At 42.3% G+C, this 21047-nt stretch overlaps 2 protein-coding genes across 2 annotated transcripts in view; one reads left to right on the top strand and one right to left on the bottom strand.

Annotated features, from left to right (window-relative positions):
- Positions 1–20551, top strand: part of LOC579866 (synaptojanin-1) — a 41323-nt gene extending 20772 nt beyond the window's left edge. The window contains exons 16-22 of the mRNA XM_030993394.1: positions 980–1064; positions 1806–2021; positions 10165–10246; positions 10667–10835; positions 11812–12017; positions 14591–14746; positions 18146–20551. Of these exons, the coding sequence (XP_030849254.1) occupies positions 980–1064; positions 1806–2021; positions 10165–10246; positions 10667–10835; positions 11812–12017; positions 14591–14746; positions 18146–19405 (2174 nt within the window). The 3' untranslated portion in view covers positions 19406–20551. The remainder of the gene's footprint in view (positions 1–979; positions 1065–1805; positions 2022–10164; positions 10247–10666; positions 10836–11811; positions 12018–14590; positions 14747–18145) is intronic.
- On the bottom strand, positions 2244–9657 carry LOC115927459 (RE1-silencing transcription factor-like). Its single transcript, XM_030993393.1, has 2 exons — positions 9512–9657; positions 2244–3515 (listed from the first exon to the last, which is right to left on the bottom strand). The coding sequence occupies exon 2, from the start codon at positions 3509–3511 to the stop codon at positions 2843–2845; it is 669 nt and encodes a 222-aa protein (XP_030849253.1). The 5' UTR covers positions 3512–3515; positions 9512–9657; the 3' UTR covers positions 2244–2842.
- Positions 20552–21047: the final 496 nt, after the last annotated feature.

Here is a 21047-nt window from a genome sequence, read left to right on the forward strand (position 1 = left end):
TTTATAATTTATTTATAAGTGGCGGAAATTGACGCTGAGTAATTGCTGGAAGACCGAATCTGTCAAAAAACCCTTCTTGAGAAATAGTAAGGAAATGTCATCTCAAATCGGCAACAAATCGGCAACAAATTTTATCATATTTTTATCATAAGTGTAGGAAATTGGCGCTGAGCAATTGCTGCATGACCGAATGTGTTAAAAGACCTTCTTAAGAACTGTGTAATTACTCTTGGGTGTATATCCTCGATGATACTTTAATACTTACACCGTTCTACTTCAAACATATCTCCGATAGTAAGGATCTGTTATCTCAAATTGGAAACACAAATTTGATTATAATCATGCTTTGATTTATAGCATTGGTTGGTTGAAAGATAACTTTGTTTTACAGTGTTCTGCCCATTATATTGGTACTATAGACAACATAAATTGGAGAAGTACAGTATGTTGCTATAAGTCTGATTTTCTTGGTTATGTTTTGACTGATATTCACATTTATGAATGATTTTAGCTTCAGAAAGTTCTACTAACTAATTCTTTGAAACTCAAAAAAAAAGGGTTTTGGGTGTTGCTCTGATCATTGTATTAAGTTAACAGCACTTCTTTGAGCTTTGAGAGGACCATTTATGACGTAAAAAAAACATATTTAATGTCAATTTACAAATGTAGGTGCAGATTGTTATCACAAAGAGGGTGATGTCACACATTAAAAGTAAAATGCTAGGAGAAATTCACCATTTTGAAAGCGAAATGGACTTTAAAAAACAGGACTCCAAAAATAGATAGCCCTTAATCAAAGAATACTTTGTTTGATGTTTGAGAATCAACTGTTGCATGGAATTTTAACTGGTATTAAAGTTAATTTATGAAAAAAAATGAACTTCTAGCCATCTTCCTTACAGGCAATATGAAATAGCCAAGTTTGAGGTCTTGTTGTCTCCCATGTAAAGGATAGTGCACTCTCTCTCTCCCTGTGTAGATCCGTTTGAAGTTTTTCCTGATAACTGGGACTCGGGTCGTGTATTGCACTATGGTCGTGCTGAACTGAAGACATCCGATCACAGGTATACTACTCCTTTAATTATTTTTATATATTTGTGGCTTACACCCAGTAAATAAGATTGATTGATCGATCTGTATTGAAAAACAAGTCATAAAAAATCTTGGAACCAGCGGGACTTGAACCTGCATCTACTGCTTGCCGGGCAGTGACTCTACCACCAGGCCATCAATACTCTTTAATTGCTCTCTAAGGAGTGTTTTTTTTTATTGTTGATACGATGAAACCTGTGTATAAAGACCACCCAAGGGAGACAAGAATAGTGGTCTTTATAGGCAGGTGGTCTTTAAGACACCAGGCAATCCATCTTCCACGACGTCTTCTGCTCTCCTTGTAAATCATTTTTTCTTGTCTGGGTATGCTTACAGACCTGTTGTAGCCATTGTCGAGGTTGAAATCCAGCTCGTCGACGAAGACACCAGGGAATCTATCTTCCACGACGTCTTCTGCTCTCCTCTTAAATTGTTTTTTTTCTTGTCTGGGTATGCTTACAGACCTGTTGTAGCCATTGTCGAGGTTAAAATCCAGCTCGTCGACGAAGACACCAGGGAATCTATCTTCCACGACGTCTTCTGCTCTCCTTGTAAATCATTTTTATCTTGTCTTTGTATGCTTACAGACCTGTTGTAGCCATCATCGAGGTTGAAGTCCAGCTCGTCGACGAAGACACCAGGGAGTCCATCTTCCACAACGTCTTCTGCTCTCCTCTTAAATTGTTTTTTTTCTTGTCTGGGTATGCTTACAGACCTGTGGTAGCCATCATCGAAGTGGAAGTCCAGCTCGTTGACGAGGACACCAGGGAATCCATCTTCCACGACGTCTTCTGCCAGCAGGGTCCACCGGACGCCACGGTCATCCTCTCACTCACGGATCCCCATGGCAACCAGGTAGTGTTTGCTGATGATGAGATGGACGCGGTGCTGGATCTGACGGCTTCAGAGGGAGAAGCTATCCTCGTCAGGTAAGATTGTACATGTATATATATTGTGACGAGATCTGGTTCCATGAACTTGGTAGCAATTCCGAACGACACGAACCAGGTCTCGTCTTATAAATCAGTCAACTCTCCCAGACAGTCGACTCTCACAACTCACAACTATTCAACGAGGATCTCAATCATGCATTCATCAATCACTTCAATCAAAGTAATATCCGAGACAAATAACGACAACTTACAATGATGTTTGATCTTTCAGCTTACTTTACTGCATTCCTTACTGCATCAATACAAAACACGGACTGCCCGTTCGCAGCGTTATCAAATCACTTATATCAATCTGACCAAAATGTCTCCCTCTTCAGGTTAAACACTGTAACGTTCCGTCACACAACCCCCCACTTAGACTAGAACGTCCTCGTTCTAAACCTACCGAAACGACATTTTAAACATAGCTCAACAATATAGGCATTAAAAACATGTAAAACGGTTTTTACTATTAATTCTTGTTTTCCTAACCAATCTATAAGAAAGTCCGAGCAAATCAACGTAATAAGCTACACATTTGCCTTTTTCTCTTCTTCCTGTTATTTTTATAGATATATAATTATATAACACAAGTAATCACAAATACAAAGACATTGATCAACAATGTCCAAAATACGTTTGGAAATGTAAAGAATATCAAAACACTTTTCTCGTAAGATCACTAGTAATACTTAAGTTACAACAACAACAAAAAAACCTGACCTCTAGTAGGCCTACCTGATTTAAGCAATTTGTAAACTGAGGCCTATAGTTGTAATCAAAACAGATCAAGTAAACCAGTAAGACTTAGTGTTAACTTAAACAAGTATGAAGCGGTCGAAGAACTCCTTCGTCTTTCTCGTACGAACTACGCGTCCTTCAATAGTAAAGGTCGTCGTAATCCTCTTCTCAACTCTCGCTTTCTTGAAAACCGGTCTGTCTGTACGCGCATTTCCAGTGGCACCCTCTCCTCCACTCTCAGCTTCTTCCGACGAAGATGATGCTGATGACGATGACGAAACCACCTCATCCTGGGATGCGGCTCTCTTAAGCATGGCAAGAGGCTTGCCTCTGGCATCTCTGGAAGAATCAATACTAGGCACTGGAGTTGGATGTACACTTATAATGGCTGTGTTGTTTTCCTGTGGCTGGTCTCTGTCGTCTCTCTTCGTCTCCGGACAACGTCGATCTGGGGATTTTGCCCTTTCACCGCCCCGGCCCACCGGTTCTCTTTCTTTGCTCGACTCTCTTCTGGAAACCGTGCGCTGTTCGTCCTTTCGGTGTCCGTCCACGTGCCTTTCATAATTCCCCCGCCTGGTAGAGGAATAATCGCAGGTCTTGCAGTTCCACTTCCGGGATCCATCCCGATGGTTCTCCCCGATATGGCGCATCAGGCTGCGGTGGTACAAGAACGTGGAAAGACATTCTCGGCACTTGTAAAGCCGGTCCCCATCCAAGTCCTCTGGTTTCTTCCACTCCTCAGACATTATTCTGCAATTGTGAAGAACAAAACACAAATAATTATTTATGTCGATAATTCTTATTTAATAAAAGAAATCTGGTGGTTTTCGTTTTCTTCTGGGATAGCGACTCTCAATCACGGGAGTCTGAGGTAGATCAGTGGGAAGATCGAACCCGGGTTGATGATCATCAGGCAAGTTCTCATCAAGCTGGGGTTGGTCATCAGCAGGGGTCTCATCAAGCTGGGGTTGATGATCATCTGACAAAGTTTCATCACTGGCAGGGCTGATCTCTTCTGGTATGACCTCAGGGGAAAGATTAGGAGAATCAGCAAAGGGAAATTCCTCCTCAGGAACTCTAAGGCGATATTCCCATGCAAGAAGATCTTCACCAGTGTACAGCTTGAGCCTATCTACATGTACTACCTTTGCTTTCGATCGGCGACTCAGCTGAATCCGAAACGTAACATCTGAGATCTTCGTAACCACTAGGTAAGGACCCATCCATCGCAGCTGTAATTTCGGGGAAACCCCCTTCTTCTTGCTGTGATCATATAACCAAACAAACTGTCCTTCCTTGAGATTAGTGGTGGTAGCTTTCCTGTCATAATTGCGTTTCTGACGCCTGGCACTCTTCCTAAGACACTCGCTAGCCCGTTCGTGAGCTTGTTGTAGATTCTGGCGTAGCTTTTCAGCGTAGTCTGTTTTTGGTTCATCACAGCTAGGATACTTTGGATTCTCCATAGTCAGGTCTATTGGAAGCGTCACTTCTCTCCCGAGCATGAGCATATTGGGTGACTCTCCCGTGGATTCTTGTGCAGTACAGCGATATGCGCTAGTTGCATATGACAAGCACTCATCCCATTCCCTAGACTTCTTTGACTGCTCGATGAGCATGGCGGTGATATTGATGAGGGTTTTGTTGAACCTCTCAATGAGCCCATCTGATTTCGGGTTGTAAGCTGTTGTTCTTGTCTTTCGAATGCCCAACAGGGAACACATCTCTGCAAACACCTGCGATTCAAAATTAGTTCCTTGATCGGTATGTAGTTCACGAGGGACACCAAAACGGCACACAAATTCTTCGACAAACTTTTGGGCCACTGTTGTAGCTCGAGCATCCGGAAGCGCATACGCTTCCATCCATTTGCTCTTATAATCCCCTACTACAAGGATCCACTGATTCCCATGGATGGTCTTGGGTAAAGGCCCGACAAGGTCCATTGCTACTCTTTCCATTGGCTCTCCCACCTCGTACTGTTGAAGTTGAGCACGTGCCCTCTTTGAGGGGGATTTTCTTCTGGCGCACAGGTCACACGACCGGATGAATGACCTCACGTCTCCTGACATGCCTGACCAATGAACCCTCTGTTTTACGTTTGACAATGTCTTGGTAACGCCTAGATGACCTCCTATTGTACCCCCATGGATTGCTTCTAGGTATTCTTTTCGGTACTTCCGTGGCAGGATAACCTTCCATTTCACGCATGCCCCATCCGACGTCTCCCATTTTCTGCATAGTACTCCTTGCTTGCAATCCAATTGGTCCCACTGAGCCCAGTACGTTTTCTTTGCAGCTGTCGAGTTGGCTATTGTTTCCCAATCTGGTCTACAGCTTCTTCCTTCCTTAGCCTTCAATACCCAGCTCATACTATCATCTTCCAACTGGCCTTCTCTTAAGGCCTCTCGAGTGACCCCAGGTAAGGCAATAATTGCCCTACAATGGAACTGGACTTGCTCGGAGGGAGTATCTGTCTCTGTAGATGTGTCTTCGCCGTCACTTGTGTCATCAACAAGGCCACACTGAGAACATGGTTTTCTGGACAGACTGTCGGCATTCACATGTTTCTTTCCTGGACGATGGTGTATTGTCAGTTTGTATGCTGCGATAACCTCGATCCAACGTGCCAATTGGCCCTCTGGATTTTTGAAGTTGAGGAGCCACTGCAAAGAAGCGTGGTCTGTTCTAACGGTCAGCTTCCTACCGTAGAGATACTGCTTGAAGTATTTCAAATAGAACACAACTGCTAGCAGCTCGCGACGGGTCACACAGTAGTTCCTCTCAGCCCTCGATAGCTTCTTGCTTGCGTAAGCGACTACTTTTTCCTCGCCTTCCTGAATTTGGGACAACACAGCCCCTATACCATTCTGACTGGCATCAGTGTCAAGCAGGAAATCCCCCTCCGGTAAGGGACATACTAGGATCGGAGCCTGGATAAGGCACTCCTTCAACTCTTCGAAAGCTCTTTGACATTCGTCATTCCACTCGAAACGCCTAGCCTTCTCAGTCAGTTCATGAAGTGGTGATGCGATGGATGCGAACCCGCGAATGAACTTGCGGTAATAGGATGCAAGCCCCAAGAAGCTTCGAACATCCTTGCTGCATGTGGGATTGGGCCAATTCCGAATGGTCTCGACCTTGGCAGGGTCGGTTGTGATTCCTTCTGAAGACACGATGTGACCTAGGTATTTTACCGACTGTTGAAACAAATTGCACTTGGATGGTTTCAATTTCAAATTGGCTTCCCGGAGCCGCGCCAATGTTGTGCGAAGTCGTACGATTTGCTCATCAACTGTCCGACCGAACACTATTACATCATCCAAATAGATGAGCAATATGTCCCATTGTAGACCAGCCATCACTTTCTCCATCAACCTCTCGAAAGTTGCGGGGGCATTACACAGCCCAAATGGCATTACCTTCCACTTGTATAGGCCACCGCGAACCACAAAAGATGATTTGTCTTGAGCTTTATTATCAAGGGCAACTTGCCAATAGCCTGCAGCTAGATCTAAGGTTGAAAACCACTTGGCCCCGCCTAGTGCATCCAAGGTCTCATCTATTCGGGGGACAGGGTAGGCGTCTTTTACAGTTGCTACATTCAGGCCGCGGTAATCTACACACAACCGTTTTGTACCGTCCTTCTTAGTCACAAGCACTACATTGGCTGCCCAGGGGCTATCGGAAGGTTCGATGAGACCTTCTTGCACTAATGATTTGACTTGGCGATCAATCTCTTGCTGATTGACGATAGGGTGACGTCGAAGGCGTTGTCTTATAGGTCTTGAATTGCCGGTTTCGATGTGGTGTCTGACAGCATTGGTCCGGCCCAAATCGTGACTTCCAGAAGAAAATACATCTTGAAAATCCACGAGGCACTGTTTGATAGCTTGGTGATATTTCGGATCGATGTTGCTCAGGCTTCGTTGCAACAAGTCTTGTAGGTATGAAGGAACTTCATCGTTTCCACTATTCTCTGTCCTTTCCCCACTTTCATGCACTTCCGCTGGTGAGATCATCCCGACCATTGTTCCCCGGCGAAGTGTTATCTTGTTGTTCCCCGGGTTAAACAACCTCAGTGGCAAAACATCTGCCTCTGCAGTGACAAGGGACCTTGCCAACACCAGCCCATGGCGAGCCAATTCGCCTCCGCCTGCAACTGGTTCGATTATGGCAGTACCCGTCATCTCGTCCACACAGTTGGCGATCTCACCTTGCGCGAGCGTTTCTTGACCTGGTTGCACCTCAATAGTTTCTTTCACTAAAATCCTTCTTAGGAATGATCTCCCTATCTGGTTAAGGCATCGAATGTGTTCCCCGTTCAAGATGAGTTCCAGCCGGAAGAAGTCTAGAACCCCAGCGGTTGGAATCAAAAAGTCCATTCCAAGTATTACCTGGTTCCTAATATTAGCAAAGATGACCTTTAATGGAAAGATTGTCTTTCCAACTTTGACTTCTGTCCAGGCAACTCCTAGCACATCAAGTGGCGTTCCATCTACCTGCTGAACCCTGACGTTGTCTTGTTCAAGAACCGGTCTCTGCTCTTTCGCAATACTGTAGTACATGTCAGTTCTAACAATTGTGTCAGTTGAACCTGTATCGATGAGGAATCTACATTTTATAGACCTGATGGTACCCTCTACAAATAAGCCTTGCTTGGGTTCTTCGTTAGGTGTAAGTGTTACAATCCTTCCATCATCAAGTCGACTAGGTCCGTTACTTCTTACAGCCTTCCCGTGGACCTTCCGGTCAGCTGTTCGTCGTTTCCCGACCTCTCCTTTTCAGGAAGAGGACATTCCCTTGCGAAATGTCCATTTTCGTTGCAGTTGAAGCATATCAAATCTTCTTTTCTCCGCGATTTCTTGCCGGAATTTCCAGGAGTTGGTGGTTTGGGAACTCTCTCAGAAGAAAGAAATCTTTCATTCATGAGCCTTGTCATTGTCTCGAATTGTGTTGCCTGCCTTTCACACAAATGCTCCAATTTCTGGATGAGTTGCTCAGATTCCTTTTCTGAACCCCTCACCAATTTGTGCGGACGTCTCTCCGATCTTCGTTCTTCTTCGATTCTTTCATAGTTCTCTGTCTCTATGGCCGCACGAATAGCTTCGTCAATGTCCTTTGGCCTAGCTCTGTGCACTCCTTCTCGGATAGTCCGGTCTTCTATTGCCTCAATAAAATGGTTCTTCTCGAGCCTTTTTCTCCCAACCTCTGGAATGTCTGGGTAGGCTTTGATTGCCAATTCACATATGACTTGGCCAAGTTCCTTCAGTGTTTCTGTTTGGCCTTGACGGCGATGACGCAATTCAAACAGAAAATGTTCTGCCTGTTGACTTGGGCCAAATCGCTGCTCTAGGAGCTTGGTCAGTCCCCTATACGTAAGTTTGCGATCGTGCTGATGGTCCAACAGACGGAGTGCTTCACCTTGAAGGCTTACAGTCAGAAAAGCACTTGCCTGCTCCTCTGTCCAACCATTTATATCTTTGCATGCTTCAAAGTGTTTCAAGTACTGATGCCACGATGTTTGTCCATTGAACCGATCAGGTGTTATGCAAGGCCTTTGGCTCTGTTTTGGTCCTATTGAACAATCTCTAGAAACTTCTTCTTTTATTTCCACATCACCCTGCTTGTTGTCCGGCTTCTTCGTAAGAGCCGATTTCGTTCTTCCACTGGCCTTTTCCCATGGAAAATTGGGATCGAATCCTTTAAGGAAAGGGGACCCAATGTCCCCAGCCAACTCTTGAGAAAACATGGTATCCGGCACAGGAGTCGAACAATCGGTTCCAACCTTCCGGTCTGGGGTCAATAGCTCAGGATACAAGCCCTTCTTCTCTCCACATTCGGGCGTGTTTTCACCCTTGTTTCTCTCAGTGTACGGTCCATTGAAAACTATGTCCGTATCTACTCTCCTTCTCACAGATGGTTCTTCGAACTGTCCAAGCTTGACGGTACTTTGTGAAGACAATCCCTGTTGTCTTGCTTCTATCAGATTAATTTTTGACCGTGCATTGTCACGTTCCAACTGTAAAATTTGATTCTCCATTCGTAGACGTTCCAGCTCTGTGTTCAATTGAGTTAGGTCACATTCATTAACTGAGGACCTTTGATGCTCCTTTTTATCCATGGTGAATTTATTAAGAGCTGTAGCACAAAGAACTTCCACCTCAAGTAGAACCTCAATTGGCACCTCAACTGACACCTCAACTTGGCACCTCAACTTGGCACCTCACCTGGCACCTCAACTTGGCACCTCAACTTGGCACCTCACCTGGCACCTCAACTTGGCACCTCAACTTGGCACCTCAACTTGGCACCTCAACTTGGCACCTCACCTTGCACCTCAACTTGGCACCTCAACTTGGCACCTCAACTTGGCACCTCAACTTGCACCTCAACTTGGCACCTCAACTTGGCACCTCACCTGGCTGCACTTCTCGATAGTTCGCAGCTCACGTTAGCACCTAAAAAGGTGGCGTGTTTTGAGTCCGTGTCTTAGTATGTAGTTTCACGCTGGAAGCATGACCCACGCTGTTTTAGTTGTCCCGCCGCTGCCACCAGTGTGACGAGATCTGGTTCCATGAACTTGGTAGCAATTCCGAACGACACGAACCAGGTCTCGTCTTATAAATCAGTCAACTCTCCCAGACAGTCGACTCTCACAACTCACAACTATTCAACGAGGATCTCAATCATGCATTCATCAATCACTTCAATCAAAGTAATATCCGAGACAAATAACGACAACTTACAATGATGTTTGATCTTTCAGCTTACTTTACTGCATTCCTTACTGCATCAATACAAAACACGGACTGCCCGTTCGCAGCGTTATCAAATCACTTATATCAATCTGACCAAAATGTCGCCCTCTTCAGGTTAAACACTGTAACGTTCCGTCACAATATATATACATCACTGTACCTTTGTAAATTGACCCTTTTAGCCTTGCCCTGCTGGTCGATCACTATATGACAATAAATAAATAAATAAAATAAATGAATAGTTGTGACTGTATTAATCTCTCTGTATACTTATGTACTGACTGTATTAATTAAAACTTTCTTTTGTTGTTGGGTACATTTATATACATTTTTTAACGTAATTGACTGTTCATGGGTCACATTACACGTAAAGAAGACCTAGAGAATCTTGCTTCGACTGAAAATTGTGGGAAGGAGGAGTAGGGGAAGAAGGAGGATACTTTAGATGGACAGTCTGCAGAAATTGTTGGAAGAGAGAGGAGTGAAAGAACTGGGAGTGGTGCTAATAGAGAAGGCTAGGAACCGAGGGTTGTTGAACAGCATGATCGCCAAAGTCAATTGATATGGCACGTAGAGAGAGAGAGAATTGACTGTATCTCTATCTGTATGATAACTTTCTTACTGTAATGGTCATTTCACAGGTTTGTTGGATCTGACATGCTGGTCACGTTCCGGCATGGACACAGTGCTCTATCAGCCCGGGATAAGCTCAACAACCAAACCGTAAGCATTAAATACAACTTAAAAGGCAATTATTATTACAGTCAAACCTGTCTATAGCAACCGCCCAATGGAAACACAAAAAGTGAACTTTGTAGACAGGTTCCTTTAAGTACATGTTTAGTATAGTATAAAGACCACATTTCTTGTCTCCCTTGAGCGGTCTTTATATACAGGTCTCACTATATTATTAACCTTTGACCCTAGATTGGACCTGTATAGAGAGACCACCTGTTTATAAAGGTCACTTTTTTTTTTCCCTTGAAAGTGGTTTCTCATTGAAACACATACGAAAGGAACCTGCCTATAAAGACCACATTTCTTGTCTCCTTGAGTGGTCTTTATATACAGGTTTCACTGTATAACTTTAGCCTAGCCTTTGACCCTAGATTGACCTTTGACCCTTTTAACCTTTGGCCCTAGATTGGACACAAGGTGCTTCATGTGAAGCTCAAGATGGAGAAGTGGTTGGAGCTACTGGAGAAGGAGCTGGCCATGTGCAGTCCAAACACGGAGAGGCTTTTCAACCCGGTCTCTAGCAGTCTCCTAGGAGAATCCTTTGATGTGCCATCAATGAGCTTCGACCTTGAAGGTAATAAAAGGAATTTAGATTTCAGTAGATGATGAGGATGAGGAAAGTAGTAGTGGTGATGGTGATTGTGATGATGGTGATGATGATGATGATGATGTGGTGGTGGTGGTGTTGGTGGTGGTGGTGGTGGTGGAGGCTTTTCAACCCGGTCTCGAGCAGTTTGTTAGGAGAATCGTTTGATGTGCCATCCATGAGTTTTGACTTGGAAGGTGATTAAAGGAATTTAGATTTCAGTAGATGATGAGGATGAGAAGGGTGATAGTGGTGATGATGATGGTGATGATGATGATGATGATGATGATGATGATGATAATGATAATGGTGATGTACATGATGATGATTATGAGGGTTATGGTGATGATGGTGCTAGTGATGATGCTGATGATGATAAATGACTAAGAACCATACTGATGATAATGATGATGGTGATGGAGGTAAAGAGGAGAATGATAGAAGGATCTGTTTTATATATATGCAGAGACAATTGGACAAAGGACATTCAAATCATCAACCAAACAGGACACCCATTATTTCATGATAGTAGTAGTGGTTATTTACCTGACTGCTAAGAAAACATCAATGCTTGTTCAGCCCCGTCTTAATATAACTCAACTAGGGTGAGATTTACCTCGATGTCACTTCGATATTGTCTGGACGTTACCCCGATTGGCGTGTCTTAACTGGAAGGGGTTAAATGTCATCCAAATAACGTCTGGACGGCACGGCAGATTTATTTTGTTGTTAAGACGGGGTTTTAGTAAGCAACCAGAGGACCGACGGTTTCAGGTCCTCTCCGAGGGACCTGGTAATGAGGAATAATGCCCTACCAAACCAAAAGGCATTAGCGCGTCGACTTGGTTTCAAACGCGGGTCGCCGGATAACAAGACCACTGCTCTACCAACTGAGCTTTAATGCCTCCTCCATGTAATTCCTTCTCATCATTATCTTTTCCCCGTTTCTTTACCCCGCTTCCAGAGGAAGACGAGAATGGCCAAGACTTTGGATCTCTCAAACCGGAGCTCCAAGCCCCCCTCCTACCAACCCTGGGTGCCGGGTCACGATCAGGCACGCCCTCTCCCACCGTAGAGCTGCAGGAGGGGGCAGGGAGGCCCAAGAGGCCGCCACGCCCTGCCAAACCAGGCAGGCCTCCTCCTAGGGGAGGTAATGGGGAAGAGGTCCAGGTAGGTTGCAGATACCCTAACCCTAACCCTGTATATTATAATCATTTTCAATATGTTGTTACACTCTTTGTAAATTGAGAAATTGTGGGAACCAATAAACTTTCTATCAAGCTATCCTTTTGCGGCCGTGCCGAGCTGAAGCTTTAATTGACAACACATTGAAAGGTCCAAAATGATTTTTTTTTTCCTTATATAAATTGGCAATATTTAGAGATTGGATACCTGCGCCCTGTTTTATGAAGAGGTGTGATTGGTCCGAATCAAGCGCAAGTCCTCCAGTCAATAACAGGTTTACAGTCTCCTATCTCTTATGTGCATACATGTAGTTGCATAGTGGATATCAATCGCAAATAAGTTGCAATTAATTGCAATCGTTTAGAAGACAGCCCTGTTCTTCTCCTTTACTGCTTTCAAATGCGTGACTCTTTATTAGAAAAATGTAACAATTGAAGAAAATACCAGTATTGCCAATTTGGGGAAGGAAAAGTAATCAATAAGTCAACGCGCTATCAATGACCCGCGCACAATTATATTAGCGCGCATTTAATGAGACGTGTTACTTTGTGATGTCACAATGCTTATCTACCTGAACGGCGCGTGCGCAATGACCCATCAAGCATCCGGATTTTAGTTATCCGACATTATTCGTAGCCTGTCTGTCACCAGTCTGTCACCGACGTAACTGAATAAACTAGAATTCTAAAATCTGGCTTATTCAAGATGGGTCGGGATTTTTCTGTGTGACACCGCCTATAGTCATCATTATGTAATTCCTGGGTCAAAAGATAAGGATGGAATGTGGCAGAGGTTCATTAGGACTGAGGAGACTCTTTTATGACAAGAGCCTACGTTTTATGAGGTGTGGCTGAATAACTTTGGATTTAGAGCTCTAAGCTATAGTAAATCAGTGATGCCAGTTTTCAGGCAATATCCTGAATTCAGGCCATGGCAAGTTATTTTCAAACCGTAGTTTAGGCTTTTTGGGGTACAAAATTGCTCATTCTAGGTGATTTTCAGGCCCTCTAATCAATTCTGACTGTAGTCCCTGAGTACAAGCGTAAATAATAATAATAATTACAGTGCTTATATAGCGCCTAACACTTACTTTGTCAGAAGTCTCTAAGCGCTCTACAATAATGCAGCATAATTACCCTGGCTTTAGCAGTGCAGCTGTTACGCGCGCTGCGTTTCAAGGAATAAATTCCTACCAGGTACCCATTTACTTCACCTGGGTGGAGTGTGGCAAATGTAGATCAATGTCTTGCCAAAGGACATTAGTGCAGCGGCGGGACTCGAACCGCGGACCTTGTGATCGACAGTCCGGCGACGTATCCACTCGACCACAACACTGTAAATACTTTCTTCATTTTTTTCTACATACAATGTTTTCATTATCAGTTTAACCCTTACTGTACTGGGCTATTTTGAGCACCCTCTGACTGGGGGCCGTCGAATGTCCGATGAACACAAAAATTTGCATATTTGTAGATATTTACGTAAGGAACAAGATGGTATAATTAGTTTTTTCCTAATATGCAAATTTTTGTCGTTATAGCCTAATTAATTATGCAAAATGCTAATTTTATGCATTTTACAGAAAATGCTACATATTTGTCCGTAGACTTGTGAAGAATCTTGAAAATGTATTGAATTAATGTTTCCTTCATCTCAAATTCATGAGGTTTCATTATTTTTATGATATTTGAAAATGCATAGGTTAATTTGCATAAATTATGAATATGCAAATTACGCATTCATGAATATCAAATCAGGAACTATATTTAGGGAACTAGAATCATTACAAAAATTGTCAGACTCAACTTTTTGAATGTTGAAACTCATTATTCATATGAAACTTCTTTTCTAACACAAAATAGTTATTTGATGTAATTAATAATGATAATTTATGCAAATTTGATGCGATTTTCTACTATTTATTTTCTTATGTATTTTATTGTTTTTTATTTCTTATTATATCTATTGTTTTATTTCTAATGTATTCTTTTGTTCTGGAATACATCAAGTTACTCTGAGAAACATATAAAAGCAATTTTATATCAATTCATATCTTCACATTTCTGTACATGAATATATGCAATTATAGCACTTTTTTGATTGACATGCGCATACTAATTGTTATGTAACACCTTACAGGTATATCCAATTTTGACGAAAATGGTATCAAAATGTGCGCAAGACTTGAGGGAAAACAGTCATGAAACGACAATTCAAAATTCCAAGCGGTTGCGGCGCGATCTCCGAAAATGTCAAGGGGGGGGCCTCCCAGGCCCCCCCCCCCCCAATACAGTAAGGGTTAATAGTGTCCCCACTTTGTATTTGACACTTTGTATTCTAAATCGGCAGATAAGCTTTGAAATCCATTAATTGACAAGATGTTGAAAGGCTAAATGACGACAATTTGTGAGAACGTAGTCATTGTAATACAAGTTCTTTGATTATTTTATGTTCATAAGTATATATTGTATTGTTGAACTGGTGTCAAATATGTTTTCAAAGTCAATGGAAGAAAAGAAATGTTCATTTGAATTGAATTAAATTTGTTCATTATTTAGGCTGAGGTGGAAGTCAAAGTTACAGCACAGAAGCGCGTACCCCCTACCAGGCCCGGTCCACCAGTGCGCCCCTCTAGACCCAACATGCCGCCAGCGAGACCACAGGCACCACCGGTAGACGAGGCCAAGAGGAAACCAGATGCCCCCGTAGCAAGGGTAAGTTGACTCCTCCCTGCAGAAGATTTTAACCCGTTCAGGCTCGGGGGTCATTCCATCTAAGGATGATAATAATAAATAGTGATTTTTGTGTATCAATGTAACTCTTTACATACCACATAAATAATCTCCCTGTACCATATTTTTTTTGATCATGAGATAGATATACCAAATGCTTCCGGATTATTTAACCGTTTCTAGTCCAAGATTAATCCATACCGGTGTTAATAGGTTTAATAGTCATGGAGCTAATCAAGACTGGATATTATTAATTTTGCAAACCAATTGGGTTAGACAAAATGATCCTTTGGTCAATTGGTGCCAGACGCATACGCAGGAATTTTTCGAAGGGGGGGTTTTAAAATTTGAAAAATACGCCAAAAATTTCGCAACGATTCAGCCAGCCGCTGAATTTGGCTGATCGATATTTTGTTTCGTACGGGGGGGGGGGTAAGTTCAGCTTTTTGGGGTCAACCATTACCACAATATTTTTTTATTTATTTTTCTTAAATTATTTTTTCTTTAAAAAAAATGAGGGGGGGGGGGGGTTTTCCTCCAAAATACACACATAAACCCCCCCCCCTACATACGCGCCTGATTGGTGCCTATTGTTACCCCGGTCATTACATTGATTTGTGCCTCCACTTATAATGTACACCATCTACCCGAGATGTTACTGACACGCACAAGCACACACACCCACACGCATTCTCACATCAGGGCCTTTGTGGGGCACCTGATTGTGGGGTATTTCTGTGCGTTCCAGATATACCTTGTGGTCCCCTACTAGTGGGGTATGTACAACCTGGCGATAACAACCCGGCGGTGTGCTTACGATGTTACCATAAAAAAGTGTGCAAGTTTTAGCACACGCTCACAAAAAGTCATTTATGGGGTACCACTTCTAATGCCCCGCAGGGCATAGGACACCGAATATACAGTCATTTGAAAGACTTTACTCTGTGGGGTCCTGAAAAAATACCCCACAAAGTAAAAATGCCTCACAAGGGGTATGTGAAGCGCACATAAAACCCCACAAGAATGCACGCATGCGCGCACACACACACACACACACACACACACTCACAAATGCACGCACACATAGGCATCCTCTTTGGTACCCCTTATACCCGTGTTTGCAGATAGTGGAAATATCTGAGATTTGAAGACCAAGAGATAATATTTCTACTATGCATTAAATAATTTTCATATGTGGAAATATTGATGTGGCCCATTTGAAGTAGGAAAGATGATACATTTACCATCTGTTTGTTAGCACCTGTCCATGATGCGATAGAATATTCCTCCTTTTGCTATTCAGACACAACATATAATTAATCAGGTTTAAGACCCTCATGTAGGAAACAGAATAATATAAAAGGTTACAAACATCAAAACAATGTGCTATTTGGAATGTACGATAACAGTAAATTATCATTATTTTTTTAATTATTTAAACATATTTGTGGCTTACACCCAGTAAATAAGATTGTTTGATCTGTATTGAAAAACAAGTTTAGAGCAAAATCTTGGAACCAGCGGGACTTGAACCTGCATCTACTGCTTGCCGGGCAGCGACTCTACCACTGGGTGTAAGCCACAAATATGTTTAAATAATTAAAATTTCTCCCAGGAAGCATTACATTTATAAAACTATAATTATTTTGTATTTGATTGTTGTGTATCCTTTGCAGTTCAACGCAGATTTTGATGAAGAAGTTGATTTTTTCTTCTGGTATTAGCTAGTAGGTTTAGCATCCTAACTTGCATCATAACCTGCCTGCTGCATAGATGAATTCATGCAATTTTGTTTTTATGACAATGACAAGATTTGCTATGAGCATGAATTTCATACAATAATGTAAGGAGACATCCTGTGCATGGCATGAGTATTAGAAATGTAGACGTATACATGTACATGTACAGACCTGCCAACCAGTACGATTTAGTCGTATTTTCTTCAATAAAATACAATTTTTTTTTATTTATTTTTTTTTTTTTAACTTTTTAATAATTAAAATTTATTCATTAACTAATTCATTCTGTAAAGTATCCTTCAAGCATTTCACATTGGCAATTTGGGGATTTCTATTGGTTCATCGAACACACCAGTCGTGACGAAATCATGCATAATCAACCAATGATCCATAAAAAAATAAATAAATAAAAAAAAAACTGCAAGAGGCATTGATCCGGTTTATTTTTAAGAATACAACTTTTGTCAGTAAAATACAACTTTAGGGATTAAAGAATACAGTTTTTGAACTCCAGAGGTTGGCATGTCTGCATGTACTATGTAGGTGTCCCTGTCCTGCTTGTAATTGTCTTGGGACCCGTTTCACAAAGCCTTTTTTCAATGACCAGTGACAAAAATCAGTGACAAATCTGCTGATAACCAATCAGAAGCAAGGATTTCAGTAGCTTATCGAAAACTGTCATTTGTCACTGATGGCAAGTTTTGTGAAACACCCCCCCCCCCCCCCCCCCCCCCTGGTTAGGCTATTTAGGGATGCCCTTGTGCATGGCTGGAGTATCAGATTGGCCTGAAGGCCAGGGGGGCGTTTCACAAAACTTGTCATCAGTGACAAATGACAATTTGTGTTATAAGCTACTGAAATCCTTGCTTCTGATTGGTTATCAGCAGATTTGTCACTGATTTATGTTATTTGTCATTGAAAAAAGGCTTTGTGAAACGCCTCCCAGATCAGTAGTGGTATCTTTCCTGCATGTAAGTCCCCTGTTACGACTCTTTGGAAAGCCTTGTGCATTGCATGGGTGTTAGATTGGCCATGACAAGCAGTCCTCCCTTTAATATTTTTCCATGTTCTGTAACAGTACCCTGTTCCTACTGACCTATTGACCTGCATGTTTGTTGGTTTACTATGGCAAGCACTCAAGTGGCGCCGACCTGAAACATTCTTGCATGTCCAACACTGCACTATACTTTTAAACTGGACACTTGAAACTTTGGGAAATGCCCACTTTTGCAGCATGAATCTTTCGCGAATTGCAAGAGTTTAGTGTTGCAAAGTTTGTGACATTTCATGCACAAGGATATTTTCTTGTTATACTGTATGATCTTGGCACTAAACCAGTTATATCACTTTAGGAATTTGTAGCAATATTGGTAAAATTCACCAGACTACGAGATTTGGGCTCACGCATCAAGCATGCCATACTAATAATTTTACATTATACAATACCCCATGGAGTACCCATATTGCACTGCGCAATGTTAACCACAAGCATTAAATTCATGCACGTTTTGGTACCATTTTATTGATTTACTTAGATTTCAGGTATGTAGCACATTAGCACTTTAAATCAACGTCTTTCATCTTTGTTTGTGTCCCTTTCCCATAACTGTTGGCTCGCATGTTTGTTGTTTTTATTGTGCAGCCCTCCTCCATAATCAGTGATCCGTACCAAGTGAGTCATACCCTGCATGCCGCGAGCCAGGATGACGCCATCAGACTTCTACAGGAAATCGGCGTCAGTGTACCCCCATCCCTTACCTCCCCACCTCCCGATGCTCCCAAGGTACCGACAGTGGCACCACGATCTTCCGCCTCTTTGAAAAGAACTACCAGAGGTGCTACAATGAGTGTTGATGCATTCAGTAGTGGTGACAGTGTACCCCTTTCCCTAACCACTCCGCCCCCTGATATTGTAAAGGTACCGACCGTGGCACCACGATCTTCTGGCTCTTTGAAAAGGAATACCAGTGGTGCTACAATGAGCGTTGATGCATGCAATAGTGATGTTAGTGTACCTTCTTCCTATACTACCCCACCCCCTGAGAACGTCGAGGTTCCAACCGTGGCACCACGGTCTTCTGGCTCTTTGAAAAGGGGCACCAGTGGTGCCACTTTTGATGAATACAATAATAATGCAGCTGTGCAGGATGGGAATGCTTTGAGGTCAACTGAGGGTGAAAAGGTACCTGTAGTGGCACCACCTCGTCCAATGCCAAGACAGAGGAGTTCAATAATCCCAGAGTCTAATTCCTTTGTCCATCAGGAGCCACAACAAGATCGACCAACGGCAGAGGTTCCACCAACCAGGGGACCTGTTCCAGCCAGCAGGCCTCCAACAAGACCAGCACCGCCAATGGCTGAAGGTGCTTCAGAGTCACCAGCTGTGTTGTCCATTGCACCGCCTGTACCAGGAAGCAGACCTCAGAGACCAAGCGCACCAGAAGCAGAGGAACCACAATTCATTCAGTCGGTACCTGATAAAATGCCTAATGTACCACCAAGACCATCGGCACCTCCACGGTCTGCCAGCAACGACGCCTTCACCGAAGTCTCATTAGAGCAAGCTTCCATGAGCACCAACGGCACCGTAGCTCAAAATGCAGCACCGCCTGTACCACGATCACGCCCAGGGAGACCTCCTCAGAGAGTGGTTGAACCGGAGGATAACTTCTACCTAGAAGCCATGGCGATTGAAACGGACTCCACAGACAACTTCCTCAATGAGCAATTTGGACCGTCCGAAGACCCGCCCGCTTTCAGTCCTCCTGATTTCCCACCCCCTCAAGATCCTGGTCCTGCTGGTCCACCTATGGTACCACCACCGGTACCTCGCAACAGACCCAGACCTACACCAGGTGCAATTGTCCCACCCCAGGTACCGTCTAGACCAGGTATTAGATAATAGATGTCACTCTGCAAGATTGATAACATGTGAAACCCCCGTTCATAATTGTCACCCTTTTTCAGACGTGACATAGTAAACTGCCACAAGAAATTGAAATAAGAGATGAATTTGAAAAAAGTAAAGTGGAATAATATACACATCCATATACATATGTGTCTATTTTTAGGAACTCTATTACAACGCATCAGCATAGCATATCATTAATAAACTGTTTTGAACATTGAGAACTATTAGCAATTGTGCAAAATAATTAGAATATTATTCTGCATGTTATTATAACAGACAGATATTGAGAACCCTCTGGTGCGTTTGTTGCTTGTAGCTACTCTATTACTTCTCCCGATGCCATTCATTTACACAATAGTTTTTATTCGCCAAAGCATTATTTATGTTCTTGAACAGTTAACTGTGTCATGGTTTAAAAAGGCTTAGATTTATATGAATTTAACATGTATTTTTGTTTCGTTGATGTAGTGTTTTCAATTATTTCATTGTTTGATATAGAAAATTGCAATAATATATCATGTACATGTAACTGTCTATTTTATGACCTCTATAATAACTTATTCTTAGGATATCAGAATAATCAACTGTTTTAATCATTGAGAATTATTAGAAAGTGTATAAAATTATTAGAATATTATATATCAGTCAATTTGTTATGATGAATAAACCAAAGCTGTGAAAACAACAAGTGCTCCAGTGTTAAAGGTCAAGTGAATATTCAAATCTGATTCAAATCTATCATACTAACCTCATCATTTTTGTAAGGTGCAATACAAATTAAGAGGTATTAAAGGGAGAGGTGTTTCAGTTTCCATGTGCAGAAGGTCATCATTAAGACACAAGACTTTGTGGAAATACCATTAATAGGTGACAAAGTCTACACACAGCGAATCCGTAGGCCTATCAAGAAATCCCCCTTGGTCTCTCGGAGAGTCTTTGGGTGATGCAAATGTCAGATAATGACATATGGGAGAATGGGTGGAAAAGGCAGAGCATTATATAAAGTCGGTTGTTCATTATAACCTGAAGGTTAATCCTGTAAATTGAGAACACCTGTTATTGGGTAAACACCAGAATGGTGTCAAATTCCCCATGAGAGCCCACTTCTTTGTTTCTTTAAAGGTAAAGACCAGTTCTGGTCATGCGATTGCATTGTGAAAGAAACGTGGAATCGATTAGAAAAGGTTGATCATCTAGCATATAAGTATTGGTGTGTACTGCAAGGTTCTGGAATCATCAAGATGATAAGAAATTTGGCCCAGTCTTCGTAAAGTTACAAGCACTGTACACAGAAAGATGTATATGGGACTATACGCACACGTGCGCCACACATGCGTTTATCTCTCACAGACCATGTACATAAAGTAATTTATCAAATATATCAATTAGTAGGCGGTTTCCCGGCAAAATTTTTATCATGTATTAGTCAAAACATATTCTTTCACATGATTGGTAATAAGACTTTCCATTTAATTTTTTGAAATTGGGGCATTTCCAATACTGGTATTTACCTTTAAGCAGTTAGAGACATTGCTTGACTAATCTCAAGAATGGAAACAAGCGCATTGCCAACAAAGCTGAACTTAAGTAGCACCCCTACTGTCGCAGTGCATACAACCTTTGACAAAAGAAA

This window comes from Strongylocentrotus purpuratus, unplaced genomic scaffold, assembly GCF_000002235.5.
Source record: "Strongylocentrotus purpuratus isolate Spur 01 unplaced genomic scaffold, Spur_5.0 spur5_scaffold_20, whole genome shotgun sequence".
In the NCBI taxonomy this organism is placed as follows: domain Eukaryota; kingdom Metazoa; phylum Echinodermata; class Echinoidea; order Camarodonta; family Strongylocentrotidae; genus Strongylocentrotus; species Strongylocentrotus purpuratus.